A 16,590-nucleotide genomic window follows, 5' to 3' on the forward strand; every position below is an offset into this window, starting at 1 on the left:
AACTGCAATCACGTATTTAAAGTTTTATCCTGTTTTGTCTCTGCTGCCGTCAAGCGAGTCCCATGAGATGGCGCCTCCAAAGTATTTTAGAATATCTTGATGAAACGCCTCATTTCTGCCGCCATTTGTTAATGCCCCCTCACTTTTTCCCTCGTGCACTCATCTACTTTTTTTTTTTACTTTTATTCACATTGCTGCTAAATTTGTGATTGGAATTTCACTGGCTGTTTTATTTCATCAGCCGTAACTCTGCCTGAGACGAGCCAAGTGTCACTTTTTTGTTTGCCAGCCCCACTCCACACCCCTCCCAATAAACACACACACATATCCATCCCAGGAAATTGCAGACCCTCTAATGTCCCACTACTCCTCCTCCAGTATTCTCCCCCTGTCAGAGTGATGTAGGGTCACAAGAATGGGGAAACACCTTCCAAGGAGAAAACACACATGCACGTTTGCAATACACACACACACACCCAACAAACTCAGCTGCTGAGTGAGTGCTGTAGGGCCGGAGAACGACACGCAAGTTGCGTTGGACCAACCTGGATTCAAGTTTCACCAAAGTCAAGGTAAGACCATTTTTCCTCATTAGAGATTTTCTTTCATCCATGTATTCAGTTTTCGACGTGCATGCGTGTTGTTTTCAAATTCATTGTTTCTCATTTTATATTATCGCAGAGGAATGAAGACAAAGCAGAACTCTTTGATGCATTAATTTAGCGTTCACAGATAATCATTCATCTCTGCTTCTTAGTTGGCAGTTGCTTATAAAATGTCGAAAACATGCAGATGATGAAACATTGCGATTTTCTCTTCCTGGCATTTTTTTTTTCAATCATTTCCCAAGACTTTCGCTTCATTCCGTCTGCACAATGTAATGAGTTGTATCAAAAATGTTTCCATTTTGCAAGCAAAGCAACAAGCAGCATTCTTGTCTTGTATGGGCATTTTTTTCCTAACAGCTTGTATTTGATAACATGAGCTTATTTATGCAAGTGTACCTAATCAAGTGTCTTAGGGAAGATTGAGTTTGACGTTGCGTTGTTTTCTTTGTAAGTCATTTGTCATTGTTTTGTGTTTTCCCAAGAGCTCACAACCATTTTGAGTCTTAAATAGGCCCCTCTATCAGCATCAGCAAGATAGTTTGATATTTTTATTCATCCCTTGAGGGGAATTAAATTGTCATTGCGGCAATCACAGAGTAAAAATAATGCAAAAGGACACTTTTGGAAATAATTAAAAGAAATTTAAATCTTATCCAAACAAGAAAAGAGCACTATAAAAATGTTGTGCGTAAATAGTCTAATTGTGCTCCAGTAATATTTGGTAATATTGTTGACTGCTATGTCATGATACAATGTTGAATTATAATAAGACAAATATGCACAATGTATTTGACGGTTGATATGCGTAATAATAATTAAAATAGACATTGACACATTAAGAAGTAACTTCATCCATTCACAAATGAGTATTGTTTTTTGTTTCCTTTTGAAAAATGATCCCTCTCCAATTTTTATTTGTGGAAATTATTCATGTAGTTTTTGCTTCCCAACGAAGCTTCAACAATAAAAGCAAAGTGAGGCCAATGAAATCCAACGCAAGCAAAATGTTCTTCAATTTGAGCCTTCTTTGGTGCTCAAAATAAAAATCTGAACTTTGCCTTGTGTCTCTTCAACGTGTACATTTTCCCTCAGTCCCGTGCTTCTTCCATGATTTCGCCCACCTGTTTATCTTCACATGAGCTCACTCACTGCTGTTCCAACAAAGAACATTGCCAAACTGTGCCACCCGGTGCACGTTTGGGACAGTGATCCATTAGCGATCAATGCTAACACCGTGTAAGACTCTGGCAAATGTCAGGACATTGTCAAAGGTGCACGTGGGAGACCAAGACAAGGGAGTGGCGTAAACACAGTTCAAAGTGGTAAGGTTCAAACGTTTTTTTATTCCCCATGTTAACGTCACTACGTGCAGTATGTAGTAGGCTCATTGTTTGTCTGTTTTTAAACCGTAACGTATTCTAGTCTTGTGTTAGTCGTGTGCGTAAAGTCTTTGAATGTGCTGACGTCCAATAGAATCTTCTTTTGTTGAGGGTCCCCAGTGAAGCCCAACAGAGCTCATCAGCTGACCTAACATGGGATGAACTCCTGACTTCGGAGCCTCAAGGTAGTCTTCATTGACGTTTGTATTCCTCTTTGTTAAACTTTTATTCAACCTCATCACATTTTCCCACTTTTATTTATTTTTTTTTTTTTTACATTTGGGGGAAAAAATACGTCTCAGCAAAAATGTCACCACATGTGGACACGGGTTATTATGGATCTTGTGTTATCTAGTGGGAGTAAATTTAGTTTTTTTACTCATCACTACCAGGGTTATGATAGTTTGGGAGTTTTCATTATAGTTAGTTTTTATTTCATTTTGACTTTTTTTTTTTTAATTCAGTTTATTTGAATTATTTTTAGAGCAGGTTTGTTAGTCTTTATATGTATATTTTTTAAAAATGCTTCATTTTAGTTTTTTCTAGTTATTATTGTTTTTGTAACGTATGAAGTATTGCCGGGTGTAATATTAAAAAAATATATATAAAACAAGGTCACTAAGTATTGTGCAAACGACCTTCCTTAAATCTGTTTTTTTTCTATTTCGCCCCCCTACAGTAATACAAAAATAAATACATTTCAAATGAACCCCCAAGACTCATTGTAAACATTAATTGACAAAGACGAAAATGAACATTTTCATGAATAATTATCGTTTTATAGATGTAAAATACAGTTTGAGTTATTTTTCGTTTTATGTCAAAGTATTTTAGTTTAAATTTTGTTTTAGATATTTCGCTGGTTGTTAGTTCACCATAATAACCTTCGTCACTACATGTCTCTGGCATTTATCGTGGGAAATACAATCCAGAGCCATTCATCCAAATACATTCCGATAACTGCTGACGATGTCCTAAGTATGAAGTATCAACGATGTAGTACATAATAGAGCGCCTCGTTGTCCGCCATGAGTGTACGGATATTCCGATGTGAAAGGTGGATTTTTTTCTTCTTCTCTTAAGGCCAACTTGATAGCCATAGTTTGGACAAGGGTTCACAGTGGCTTGGCTGCTTTAGAGCACCTGGTGGTCGCGGCATAAAAAACTCCATGACGACACAGTCGGATCTTTTCTAGCAAATGTATTTTCGTTGCTCAAACAGGTGGTTATGTGCTGACATGAGAAAGATGCTATTATTTCAGGTCATACCAGCGTTTAATACTGAAAATGGCTTAATTATTTATTTATTTTTTTAAATTCATCTGGGTCGTTTACAATGCTATTCTCTGTGGTGTCTCACATTTATTTTCTCTTTACATGGATGTCAATGTATTAAGACACACTTTACCCACATTGTAAATGTTCTTGAACAGCAGGAATTAATTGCAAGTAGTATAGAAAAACTCTACCAAGTGCATTTTAGTAGAGAACCCTGTAAATTTGTAATTTTCCAACTAATTAAGTGAAATTGGAACAATTCCAGCAGTGCACTGGTTGGGAATCACCGTCTTAGATGACCAACACGTCACAACGGCTTCCTCTCACTGTTGGATTATTTCACTATTTTGTTGGCTCGTGTGTTTTCATTGTGAAACTGAACCACAGTGTGAGAAACAAGAAGGCTCCCATGGAGGCTTTAACGTAAATCGCTCAGCTGCAAAACGAATCAACGGGCAACGGCGGTGCTATCACAAATCTTTAAAGGAAGTTTCATACAAATCCAGAGTTTCCTCGCCAAGGAGACAGAAATAGAACATGATTAGCAATCATCCATTTTCTATAGATCTTATCCTCATCAAGGTTACGGTTGACCTGGACTGACTTTGGGTGAGAGGAAGGGTACACCCTTAATTGGTCGCTAGTCAATCACTGGGGTACATTCAAATTAAGAAAAAAAACTAAAATCACTTGCTCATGTCTTGGCGCGCAACTTCTACTTGGCGATTTTGCCAATTGCTGTCACCTTGCAAATGACTTCACAATACTAAAGGGCTCAAGTAATGAATGTCACAGCTCACTTGTGTTCGGGGTTTAGTCATGTGACGTTTGAAATCCGAGCCCTCCGACACTGTGATGTCATTTTCAGTCCACAGCAAGTGGCAGCACAGGACGGGTGGATTTTCCTGAAGCACAATATTATTTTCAATACCGTGTTTGGACTAGTCACCCTATGATGACAAAAAAAAAATGGATGGATGGTGATGGACTTAATGGCATAGGCTTCATCCCACAAACGTAGAGAGTCAGGTTTAACATCGTTTGGGATTTTTCCTTTTTGTTAATTTTTATTTTGTTCTTCAAATTCAGTTAGTTTTAATTAACGTTCAGAACCAGAGCAGTTTTTTTTTATTAGTTTTTGCTTTTTAGTTTAGCTCTTATTAGTTTTAGTATTAGTTTTAGTTGTTGTTAATCAGAGAGGCTGTATGTTTCCCAAAACTTATTTTTGACGCTTATTTAAAAAAATGTTTTAACGTTTTTTTTTCAAGCACATATTTTCACGTATTTCTTATTTTTGACAAATAGTTTGAGGTTTATACTATATACCTATAAGAGCTTGCTCAAAGCCGATTTTACCATGAGTTGTAATTCATAGTTATGAAGTTGCTGACATACCTGCTGCTTGACTTAACCATTAATTTATAAATGAATTACTACATGACTTATTATATTATTAGGATTATATTAATATGATGAAAACCTGATCTATGTGCTTGAGAAAAGACGAGAGCAAATTCAGAATCAGATGATGCCGCTTAGCTTTAAACGTGCTTGCATTTTACGTGACGTTTTTCTATTTGGGTTAGTTTTCACAAATAAACCTGAATAGATTTGTACGTACTGAAAAAATAGTTGGGGGTTGACTTTAGGGTGAAATTTCCATATTGCTATGACATCATCAATGTGTGACTTCTCACCTAGCATCCATGGGAACATCCTTATGGGACTCGGCTTCCTGCCAGTGCAGCGCTGGTGTGACGCACACGCGCATGAATAAGCCAGCCCTCCAAAAGCACCCGTGTTGCATGTTTACACGTACGTTGGCCTCTAAAAGGAACTTCCTGTTTATGACCAGCTGTGCCCCAAGTGTATCCTGAGTGCGAACATCGCCACATCCCCCGGCCTCTCACCCCAGAGGGAGGGTGGACAACATGCGCTGCACCACCGTCCTGGCCCTCTTGTTTGGCGTGGTGCTGTACCTGGGCATGGGAGCGCTGGTCTTCCAGAACCTGGAGGCTTCAGAAGAGAGCGACAAGTTCCAAGAGCTGCTCGCCGCCAAGAACAACTTCCTGAACAATCACTTCTGCGTGAGTGAGCAGGAATTCTACAAGCTGGTGAAGGTATCAGAGGCCTCCTTACGTAACGCCAGTCGCACGCACACAAACATTAGCATTTCATTCATTTTTCCATGTATTTTTTTATTTATTACATATATGATTACATTCAGAATAATATTTAAATTTTATACATTTTTTAATCTCTTTTTTAAATATTTTCATTAAATTTTTTTTAGATATTTTGGGCTTTTTAAAATGAATAAAAAAAATTATTTATTTTTTATTTGTATATACTTTTTAATTCTGTTGCAGATTCCACATTATTTAAATAATAGATTTTTTTATTTAAATATGCTTTTAAAATTAGGATTTCAAATGTATTGTCTGTCGCCTTCTCTCTCTCTCTCTCTCTCTCTCTCTCTCTCTCTCTCTCTCTCTCTCTCTCTCTCTCTCTCTCTCTCTCTCTCTCTCTCCCCCAACCCCCCCAAACATACTTACATACACACACTTCATGTGCTTCTTAAATGTTTTCTGTATGTTACCTAGAGGGTTGCGTCTGCTGTGGAAGCGGGCCTGGAGGTTGGCAACCTTTCCACCAACTTCACCACGCGCTGGGATGTGGCCTCCGCCTTCTTCTTCTGCGGCGCCATCATCACCACCATAGGTACACTTCAACACCTTACCGCCATCACAGCCGTTACGTCCGTGTGAGTCACGCCATCTTCCCTCCTCCAGGTTTCGGGAACCTGTCTCCTCGCACGTGGTATGGCCAGCTGTTCTGCGTATGCTACGCCCTGGTGGGCATTCCCATGTTTGGCATCCTGCTGGCCGGAGTGGGCGATCACATGGGCACCGTGCTGCGCAAGGCCGTAGCCAAGATTGAGACCCTCTTTCTGGTACGCCTGGGAATCAAATGTCAGGTCTAGTGAGTCCTTTAGGTGGACACCCATCCTACACTCAAAAGCATTTTCACCTGGTTGCTTGGTTTCACGCTTGACATTTCGACGAGGGCTTTAGTGGCATGTTGGGGTATTTCTGAATCAACACAGACCCGCAAATCGATATGCCTTTTCATTGGTTCCACTGGAAATCAAAATGCTAATACTTGAATGTGTGAAGAAAGTCGTCAACTGTGTTAAACTGCAAAACCATTGGAGGCAGTGGACCTAAAAAAAAAAAAAAAATCCCGCCCAAAATAGGATCGTTTGCATCATTTGTAATCTCTTCCCTATCACAAGTGTGTGTTTACTGCCATGTTTCTGCGTGCGTGTGTGCGTGTGCATGTTAGAAGCGTCAAGTGCGTCCCACCACGGTGCGCGTGATCTCGGCCGTCCTGTCCATCCTCATCGGCTGCCTCATCTTCTTGGCCGTGCCCACGGTCGTCTTTCAGAAGTCGGAGGACTGGTCCTTCCTGGAGTCACTCTACTTTGTGGTCATCACGCTCACCACGGTGGGCTTCGGCGACTACGTGCCGGGTGGGAACACTTGCACACGGCCGACTGCGGATGTTGCTCTGCCAATTTTCTTGTTTAAGTCATCATCAAAAACAAAGCAAAAAAGTCCCAAGTGACAAAACAGGAATTTGTGAGAGGCTGCCTTTCGGAATATTAATAGATTTGTGTGTGTGTATCTAGACGGTAGTCACGCTGGCGGGCTGTTCTTCAAACCTCTTGTGTGGTTGTGGATCGTGTTCGGTCTGGCCTACTTTGCCTCCATCCTCACCATGATTGGCAACTGGCTGCGTGTGCTCTCCAAGAGGACCCGCGCTGAGGCGAGACACACATGCGCGCACGCACGCACACACGGCATGATCGTTTTATTCATCTGACCATTCACTCTATCATTACATTTTGACTCGGAAAGGAAGTTATTTATACTGGCTATACTGTATCCTCACTAGTCGGTATAGTCTAGACAATTATTGGCACCCATATTTGGCATTTTGATGCATATCGGCGTTGGCGCTTTTTAAACATCTGCTGAGAAATAACGTATCTTTTTGTTTTTCGCTCAACATTTTAAGAGATTCTGGTGAGCCTGTCAACTGCCAGAACATTTTGTTTTTGTTTGAACTTAAACTTAAGGTGTTCCATGGAAATTTTGGACAACTTTACAAAGATGTGTGTTGTCTAGACTATATAGATAAAAAAAAAAGCCATTTAATAAAATTGCGGAAAGGAATTTTAGACCAATTAAGTGATGGAATTTATAGTTTTCAAAATTCGGACCTAAATATTTTCCTCTTGACTTTAATTAAAAATGGTCTACAAATATCAACAATCCGCCTCCTTGACTAAAGTTTTAGGAATGTCGTAAGAAGCAAGAAATTATCCTTGAAATCTTTGTGAGAGAAATACACTTTTTTGCTTTTATTTTCTGAAAAAGGAAATGTGCCAGATAGAAATCAGTTCTTCTTCTTCTTATTATTATTATTATTGTGTTAATTGATTCAATGATGGGTGGAGACCCAAAGTTGGGTAGCTCGTGTAAAAATTACAATAATATGCCATCAATGTCTTTTTTTGAGGCAACAAGGCGGCGCAGTGGTTCGCACATCTGCCCCACACAAGAAAAGTGTGTCAGCTACTCCAATTCCACATTATTTTAAAAAAATATATTCCTTGTGTGTTCCCAATAACAAACCAAAACTTTTATTAAAAAAAAAACTTTCAATATCATTCCACACTTTTCATCAACATATTGTACATTTTTCTCCAATGTCTTTCAATATAATTCAATTATTTAAGATCATTTCATATCATTTTGCCATTTCATTGAATATCATTCCACATGATTCAATATTTTGAATCCAACATTACAGCATTCACACGTCATTTCTCCAGAAATTGCATTTACTAGTTAATCGGTTTGTTGTCAATTGATTTTCAACAGTTTAAATTGGTTGATAATTGGTGTTAATGGTTTCTCCTCACCTCTGATGTTTTGTATCTCGTTAGATGGAGGAGCTGCGCGCTCACGCCACCGACTGGACGCAGAACATGTCCAAGGACTTTCGCATCCCCAACCCTCTTGAGTTCAATGACCCGTTCCTCCTGCAGCGCCGGCGCTGGAAGCGTAGCGAGCGCCGCCGCGTCCGCCGCGGCGCCCAAGTGACGCTAGGCTACTGGGCCCGAGGCGGCTCAGAGAACGGACACACACACTGGGCCGGCCTGTCCAGCTCAATGAGTCGGCTGGAGGGTCTCGGCTCCTCCCTGGAGAGGACGACGACGACCAAGCCGAGAGGGAGGCTTCCCGTTGGCGGAGGCACGATGCCGAGGTCAAAGCCGTCCGAGTTGTCTGCGGCTTTGCGTCAACAGGTGGCGCGTCACTCTTTACCTCACCTCTTCTCGCGTTCCTTCTCCCTTCCCGCAAAGCCGAGCGCCTCCGAGCTGCACTCCCCTGAAGCGGCCGTACGGGACGGTTCCCTCTCAGGTTCGGACTTCGACTCCAGATCCGACATCTCCTCTGCGTCTTCATCCTTCTCGGTTTTCCGGAAGCTCCAGTCTCACCGTGTGCTTGAAGCGGAAGGAGACAAAATGAACTCCGAAGAGGAGGCGAGATGTAGTGAAAAGGCCTCACCTGATCTGAGTTCCCTCCCCCCGTCGCCTTCGTGTTCTCCGCACTCCATGGGCCTCCTGGACTTCTTCGGTGAAAACCTGGCGTACATCGACGAGTCGTCGGATGCGCTGAGCGAGCACGGCGACGAGAGGAGGCGGAGACCGCACAAGCCCAAGCGGAAGAGCGTGAAGGGGGAATCGCCGCATGAGTGGAATCTAAATCAGGCGAGGAGGCCCGGTGGGGACTTGCAGCCACCATCCAATCCACCCACGCCGCCGCCCGACTCGCCATTGTTGTCGGTGAAACACACGGACTCGTCGCAGGCGCTTTGACGTCTGCTTTTCTTGTGCCTTTTTGGAAAAAACACTTAATTTGTTTACGTCTCACCAGCGACATGTGACAGTTGACGGTCGTCAAGGTCATGGGAATCTGTGAAGGTTGAATAGAAGCAATTTGACTCTTCTTAGCTTTTGAAGACATTTCCTCTTTTAATCCAAAAGGCGTCTTCAGTTCTACATTTCGTTTACCCCAAATAATGCACTCTTTTTGCAACAATGATTACAAAAAATGCATTATACAGGGAAAAAAATAAACAATTTTTCCACATTGTGTAGTTTACCATTACGGAGGGGTTGTTTAACTCATTCACTAGTAGGCCAGGTGAAAAGAATGCAGTTTTTGACATCTATATCCGTCAATGGCAGTGAAAATTTCACCTAGCAAGAAGAGTCCAGTTGCCCCTGATCAGCCATCACAAACAACTTGTGAATGTTTGAACACTGCAGCTTGCGCCCACCGGTCTTTGTGATATCGTCTTTTTCAGCCCAAAGATCATTTTTAAAATCCTGAACTATTTAAATTCAAGTGAGACAAATTATGGGAAGTGAGTGAGTGTTTTGAGGTAAGGTTTGCCTTTTTACCGAATTAAACAACCAAATAAGTAGGTCTTTGTTTTCTGTCTGTTTCTGCCAATGTGTGTGTGAGAGTGATCCCTTCCTGCACTTGCGCCACACTGTTACGTGTCAGTGCCGCCAATCTATATATGAGCTCATTGACTGCCATGGACGTTTCTTTTCGTCAACTGGTCAGATAATGGATGGATGAAATCCAAATGTTTGTTGTCTTTGAAATTAAAGTGTCAACACAGCTGTACCGACAAACAGCCGCTAGTAGACTTCATGCTGCCATTGTATCGCTTTGGATTTGAATTCAAGACCAATTTTTAAGTGGGACTATCAATCTTGATTTATGACGATGTATGTCTCGGTTATGAGGGAGAGAAATGAAGCAAAAAAAACAGACCTAATATTAATTGTGAACAAAATACATGATGTCACTTTCAAATATGAATGACTGACTCAGCATTCACAAAAGGCATTTTCTTCCACACCAGAACACGAGCGTGCGCGTTTGCAGACGTGATGACCTCGCTGAGTCCTCGTTGAACTCCGCTGCCGCTGCGGTCTGGGACGGAGCATCTCGCTTACCCACGGCCTCGAACACGATGCGGAGAGAAGAGGAGGAGGCCGCACATTTCATCATCCACTGACAGCGGCCCGGAGAAAGTCGCCAGCGCCTGACACTTGATGAATGTTTTAACGTTCTCATTGGCGCTGTCGTATTTTGTTGTGCGTGCCGACGATAAAACGGAACGCCAGTGTGCCGCGACTAAATACTGACTAGGACTCTGGTGTTTTACGGCATAAATGGGCCCTTTTTTCTTATTTTACGAGCTGCAATAAAGCACTGCCTTGAAGCTGCGCGCCAGCACGCCCTCATGTGTTTAAAAAGGGAACTTGTGTGGCTTTGGGCCTGCACCGGCCGGCCGGCCTCCTCTGCATCCTGCAATAATGCTGAGGCCACAAAATGCGCCTCCTCACCCTCCCGTGTTGTCGTTGTATAACTTTCAGATTTTGTCTTTATGGAGCCTTGGGGGGAAAAAAACTAAACATGGTGGCCTAGTATGTTAGGGTTTCAAAGTAGGTTTACGATTTAGGGTTAGGGTTTCAAATTAGGGTTAGGATTTCGAAGTAGGTTTAGGATTTAGGGTTAGGGTTTCAAATTAGGGTTAGGGTTTCAAAGTAGGGTTTCAAATTAGGGTTAGGGTTTCATTTTCGGGTTTCAAATTTGGGTTAGGGTTTCAAATTAGGGTTAGGGTTTCAGAGTAGGTTTAGGATTCAGGGTTAGGGTTTCAAAGTAGGGTTTCAAATTAGGGTTAGGGTTTCAAAGTAGGGTTAGGCTTTCGAAGTAGGTTTAGGATTCAGGGTTAGGGTTTCAAATTAGGGTTAGGGTTTCAAAGTAGGGTTTCAAATTAGGGTTAGGGTTTCAAAGGAGGGTTTCAAATTAGGGTTAGGGTTTCATTTTCGGGTTTCAAATTTGGGTTAGGGTTTCAAATTAGGGTTAGGGTTTCAGAGTAGGTTTAGGATTTAGGGTTAGGGTTTCAAATTAGGGTTAGGGTTTCAAAGTAGGGTTTCAAATTAGGGTTAGGGTTTCCAAGTAGGGTTAGGCTTTCGAAGTAGGTTTAGGATTCAGGGTTAGGGTTTCAAATTAGGGTTAGGGTTTCAAAGTAGGGTTTCAAATTAGGGTTAGGGTTTCAAAGTAGGTTTAGAATTCAGGGTTAGGGTTTCAAATTAGGGTTAGAGTTTCAAAGTAGGTTTAGAATTCAGGGTTAGGGTTTCAAATTAGCGTTAGGGTTTCAAAGTAGGGTTTCAAATTAGGGTTAGGGTTTCAAAGTAGGGTTAGGCTTTCGAAGTAGGTTTAGGATTTATGGTTAGGATTTCAAATTAGGGTTAGGGTTTCAAAGTAGGGTTTCAAATTAGGGTTAGGGTTTCAAAGTAGGTTTAGGATTCAGGGTTAGGGTTTCAAATTTGGGTTAGGGTTTCAAAGTAGGGTTTCAAATTAGGATTAGGGTTTCAAAGTAGGGGTAGGGTTTCAAAGTAGGTTTAGGAGTCAGGGTTAGGTTTTCAAATTAGGGGTAGGGTTTCAAAGTAGGTTTAGGATTCAGGGTTAGGGTTTCAAATTTGGGTTAGGGTTTCAAAGTAGGGTTTCAAATTAGGGTTAGGGTTTCAAAGTAGTGTTTCAAATTAGGGTTAGGCTTTCGAAGTAGGTTTAGGATTTAGGGTTAGGGTTTCAAATTAGGGTTAGGGTTTCAAAGTAGGGTTTCAAATTAGGGTTAGGGTTTCATTTTCGGGTTTCAAATTTGGGTTAGGGTTTCAAATTAGGGTTAGGGTTTCAGAGTAGGTTTAGGATTTAGGGTTAGGGTTTCAAATTAGGGTTAGGGTTTCAAAGTAGGGTTTCAAATAAGGGTTAGGGTTTCAAAGTAGGTTTAGAATTCAGGGTTAGGGTTTCAAATTAGGGTTAGGGTTTCAAAGTAGGGTTTCAAATTAGGGTTAGGGTTCAAAGTAGGGTTTCAAATTAGGGTTAGGGTTTCAAAGTAGGTTTAGGATTCAGGGTTAGGGTTTCAAATTAGGGTTAGGGTTTCAAAGTAGGGTTAGGCTTTCGAAGTAGGTTTAGGATTTAGGGTTAGGGTTTCAAATTAGGGTTAGGGTTTCAAAGTAGGGTTTCAAATTAGGGTTAGGGTTTCAAAGTAGGTTGAGAATTCAGGGTTAGGGTTTCAAATTAGGGTTAGATTTTCAAAGTAGGGTTTCAAATTAGGGTTAGGGTTTCAAAGTAGGGTTTCAAATTAGGGTTAGGGTTTCAAAGTACGTTTAGGATTCAGGGTTAGGGTTTCAAATTAGGGTTAGGGTTTCAAAGTAGGGTTTCAAATTAGGGTTAGGGTTTCCAAGTAGGGTTAGGCTTTCGAAGTAGGTTTAGGATTTAGGGTTAGGGTTTCAAATTAGGGTTAGGGTTTCAAAGTAGGGTTTCAAATTAGGGTTAGGGTTTCATTTTCGGGTTTCAAATTTGGGTTAGGGTTTCAAATTAGGGTTAGGGTTTCAAAGTAGGGTTTCAAATTAGGGTTAGGGTTTCAAAGTAGGTTTAGGATTCAGGGTTAGGGTTTCAAATTAGGGTTAGGGTTTCAAAGTAGGGTTTCAAATTAGGGTTAGGGTTTCAAAGTAGGTTTAGAATTCAGGGTTAGGGTTTCAAGTTAGGGTTTCAAAGTAGGGTTTCAAATTAGGGTTAGGGTTTCAAAGTAGGGGTAGGGTTTCAAAGTAGGTTTTGGAGTCAGGGTTAGGTTTTCAAATTAGGGGTAGGGTTTCAAATTAGGGTTATGGTTTCAGAGTAGGTTTAGGATTTAGGGTTAGGGTTTCAAATGAGGTTTATGGTTTCAAAGTAGGGTTTCAAATTAGGGTTAGGGTTTCAAAGTAGGTTTAGGAAATAGGGTTAGGGTTTCAAAGTAGGGGTAGGGTTTCAAAGTAGGTTTAGGAGTCAGGATTAGGTTTTCAAAATAGGGGTAGGGTTTCAAAGTAGGGTTTCAAATTTGGGTTAGGGTTTCAAAGTAGGGTTTCAAATTAGGGTTAGGGTTTCAAAGTAGGTTTAGGATTCAGGGTTAGGGTTTCAAATTTGGGTTAGGGTTTCAAAGTAGGGTTTCAAATTAGGATTAGGGTTTCAAAGTAGGGGTAGGGTTTCAAAGTAGGTTTAGGAGTCAGGGTTAGGTTTTCAAATTAGGGGTAGGGTTTCAAAGTAGGTTTAGGATTCAGGGTTAGGGTTTCAAATTTGGGTTAGGGTTTCAAATTAGGGTTAGGGTTTCATTTTCGGGTTTCAAATTTGGGTTAGGGTTTCAAATTAGGGTTAGGGTTTCAGAGTAGGTTTAGGATTTAGGGTTAGGGTTTCAAATTAGGGTTAGGGTTTCAAAGTAGGTTTAGGATTCAGGGTTAGGGTTTCAAATTAGGGTTAGGGTTTCAAAGTAGGGTTTCAAATTAGGGTTAGGGTTTCAAAGTAGGTTTAGAATTCAGGGTTAGGGTTTCAAATTAGGGTTAGGGTTTCAAAGTAGGGTTTCAAATTAGGGTTAGGGTTTCAAAGTAGGGTTTCAAATTAGGGCTAGGGTTTCAAAGTAGGTTTAGGATTCAGGGTTAGGGTTTCAAATTAGGGTTAGGGTTTCAAAGTAGGGTTTCAAATTAGGGTTAGGGTTTCAAAGTAGGTTTAGAATTCAGGGTTAGGGTTTCAAGTTAGGGTTTCAAAGTAGGGTTTCAAATTAGGGTTAGGGTTTCAAAGTAGGGGTAGGGTTTCAAAGTAGGTTTAGGAGTCAGGGTTAGGTTTTCAAATTAGGGGTAGGGTTTCAAATTAGGGTTATGGTTTCAGAGTAGGTTTAGGATTTAGGGTTAGGGTTTCAAATTAGGTTTATGGTTTCAAAGTAGGGTTTTAAATTAGGGTTAGGGTTTCAAAGTAGGTTTAGGAAATAGGGTTAGGGTTTCAAAGTAGGGGTAGGGTTTCAAAGTAGGTTTAGGAGTCAGGATTAGGTTTTCAAATTAGGGGTAGGGTTTCAAAGTAGGGTTTCAAATTTGGGTTAGGGTTTCAAAGTAGGGTTTCAAATTAGGGTTAGGGTTTCAAAGTAGGTTTAGGATTCAGGGTTAGGGTTTCAAATTTGGGTTAGGGTTTCAAAGTAGTGTTTCAAATTAGGATTAGGGTTTCAAAGTAGGGGTAGGGTTTCAAAGTAGGTTTAGGAGTCAGGGTTAGGTTTTCAAATTAGGGGTAGGGTTTCAAAGTAGGTTTAGGATTCAGGGTTAGGGTTTCAAATTTGGGTTAGGGTTTCAAAGTAGGGTTTCAAATTAGGGTTAGGGTTTCAAAGTAGGGGTAGGGTTTCAAAGTAGGTTTAGGAGTCAGGATTAGGTTTTCAAATTAGGGGTAGGGTTTCAAAGTAGGGTTTCAAATTTGGGTTAGGGTTTCAAAGTAGGGTTTCAAATTAGGGTTAGGGTTTCAAAGTAGGTTTAGGATTCAGGGTTAGGGTTTCAAATTTGGGTTAGGGTTTCAAAGTAGGGTTTCAAATTAGGATTAGGGTTTCAAAGTAGGGGTAGGGTTTCAAAGTAGGTTTAGGAGTCAGGGTTAGGTTTTCAAATTAGGGGTAGGGTTTCAAAGTAGGTTTAGGATTCAGGGTTAGGGTTTCAAAGTAGGTTTAGAATTCAGGGTTAGGGTTTCAAGTTAGGGTTAGGGTTTTGAAGTAGGTTCGGGATTTAGGGTTTGGGTTTCAAATTGGGGTTAGCGTTACAATGCGCAGTTCGGCTTTCAAAGTAGGTTTAGGACTCAGGGTTTGGCTTGAGCACTTGCTACCAGCTGATGACATCATATCTTGAGCAACTGGGTGTTCAGTTTCATGCTCAATGACACTTCGACATAATCACACTGGACGGGGATCGAACTCACTACCTCTGGGTTGCAAAACCACCATTCTATCACTGAGCCACATCCACCGCAGAATGGAGGTGTTCAATTTATGGTATCAAAAAAGGGTTTCAGTGTCGATCTGGATTCTTCAGCCTAGTAAGGCTTGCAGGGTTGCTTTGTCTTGTTTATGTGCCTGCCATTTCGCTGGCGACCATTCTTGGGTGTTCCTCACTTCTCAATCCAAGTCAGCCGGTCGCGGCTGCGGAATAAGGAAAAAGCCCTGACGAAAATAGCTGGCTGGTGCAAATAAACAGCGTGTGTGTGTCGTGTGTTTAACACGCGCAATATGAGGTGCGAGTGGCACGTAAATGCATTTCTATCATTCTTCTCAGACGCATTTTCTGCTTGAGGGAGACTGCAAAGACACGCCAATCCGTAGACGGGAGCTGGTGAGGTCCCACGTCCCCTCCCTCCTTCTGTCCGTCCTACGTCCGTCCCTCCGTCCTCAAGGCCGGCAGCACGTCGCACAGCGCTCCGCAGTGGGATAAGTATAGCAAGTGGTAGTTAAGTGCGGAAGACAAACACACGCCGGGGCCAGTTTACTCAGGGAGGAGGGCTGAGGTGGCGCTGGGAGAGAGGGGGTAACTCACCACACACACTCACACACACGCACAAGCGCACAAGCGCACGCACTCGCCGACACGCACGCGAGTAGGGAAAAAACTTTACTGCAATGGGTGCAGAAGTAAATCTCTCAGTTTAATTGTAAACCATAACTCCAAAGTGCACAATTCAACACATGGTTGTTGTATTTTTATTTTTTGGTTTGCTAAACATTTATCTATAAACGGGTTTTATTGCATTTCAAATGTGTATTTTTGTGGATGTGAAATGTGAAAATGAGGACAAGAACTTACAAACTGTTGTTGTACTTGTGTAAACATCAGCAACACAAAATCTCCTTTACTTTTAAAAGTTTAATTAAAAAAAACTAATATCAAAAAATATTGCCCGCGAATGGGATGATTGATTTCATTTTTTTTAAATCATTGAATAACCAAAGTATGTTTGTAGGTTGAATGTGATTCAGACTTCAGACAAAATGATCAAATCAGTCACAGTAAGAAATCAGTCGTTTTTTTGGGGGCACATCTGGTTAGCTAGCTAAGCTACAAATGTTTTGCGTTCTTATTCTCCAAACTGGCCGACATAGAAGCAAGGCCTTTTGGGAATTATTTGTTTTTAACAGTGAACGGTTACAAAAGCGCCATTTTATTGAAATACGGGAATTTGCTCTGTGACTAACTTAACAATGTTGCCTTTATGTCTTAGCTACTAGCGAATGTAACCTTAGTTTATATTTTAAGCTAAATGAGCAAACATCAAATGAGCTCCTTGAAATGTTATTTAAGTGTTGGTGAAATTTTGGACGTTTTTTTTTTAAAGGCGTTT

The 16,590-nt window shown here is 41.2% G+C and overlaps 1 protein-coding gene across 1 annotated transcript; it reads left to right on the forward strand.

The window, feature by feature from the left end:
• Window positions 1-486: 486 nt before the first annotated feature.
• LOC148338561 (potassium channel subfamily K member 10-like) lies at window positions 487-9,504 on the forward strand. The gene is made up of 8 exons (XM_088293953.1): window positions 487-572; window positions 2,099-2,172; window positions 5,121-5,385; window positions 5,869-5,986; window positions 6,058-6,218; window positions 6,611-6,797; window positions 6,957-7,093; window positions 8,280-9,504. The coding sequence occupies exons 3-8, from the start codon at window positions 5,197-5,199 to the stop codon at window positions 9,210-9,212; spliced, it is 1,725 nt and encodes a 574-aa protein (XP_088150079.1). The 5' UTR covers window positions 487-572; window positions 2,099-2,172; window positions 5,121-5,196; the 3' UTR covers window positions 9,213-9,504.
• The last annotated feature ends 7,086 nt before the right edge of the window (window positions 9,505-16,590 follow it).

Source organism: Idiotropiscis lumnitzeri, chromosome 4 (assembly GCF_059441095.1).
Source record: "Idiotropiscis lumnitzeri isolate Australia: NSW breed Sydney's pygmy pipehorse chromosome 4, RoL_Ilum_1.0, whole genome shotgun sequence".
Taxonomy (NCBI): domain Eukaryota; kingdom Metazoa; phylum Chordata; class Actinopteri; order Syngnathiformes; family Syngnathidae; genus Idiotropiscis; species Idiotropiscis lumnitzeri.

What these genes read in the sequence shown, in the direction of transcription:
- LOC148338561 (XM_088293953.1), top strand. Translation starts at nt 5,197, where the DNA reads ATGCGCTGCACCACCGTCCTGGCCCTCTTGTTTGGCGTGGTGCTGTAC. An exon ending in AATTCTACAAGCTGGTGAAG is followed by an intron (nt 5,386 to 5,868) that starts GTATCAGAGGCC and finishes TATGTTACCTAG; the next exon opens with AGGGTTGCGTCTGCTGTGGA. An exon ending in CCAAGAGGACCCGCGCTGAG is followed by an intron (nt 7,094 to 8,279) that starts GCGAGACACACA and finishes GTATCTCGTTAG; the next exon opens with ATGGAGGAGCTGCGCGCTCA.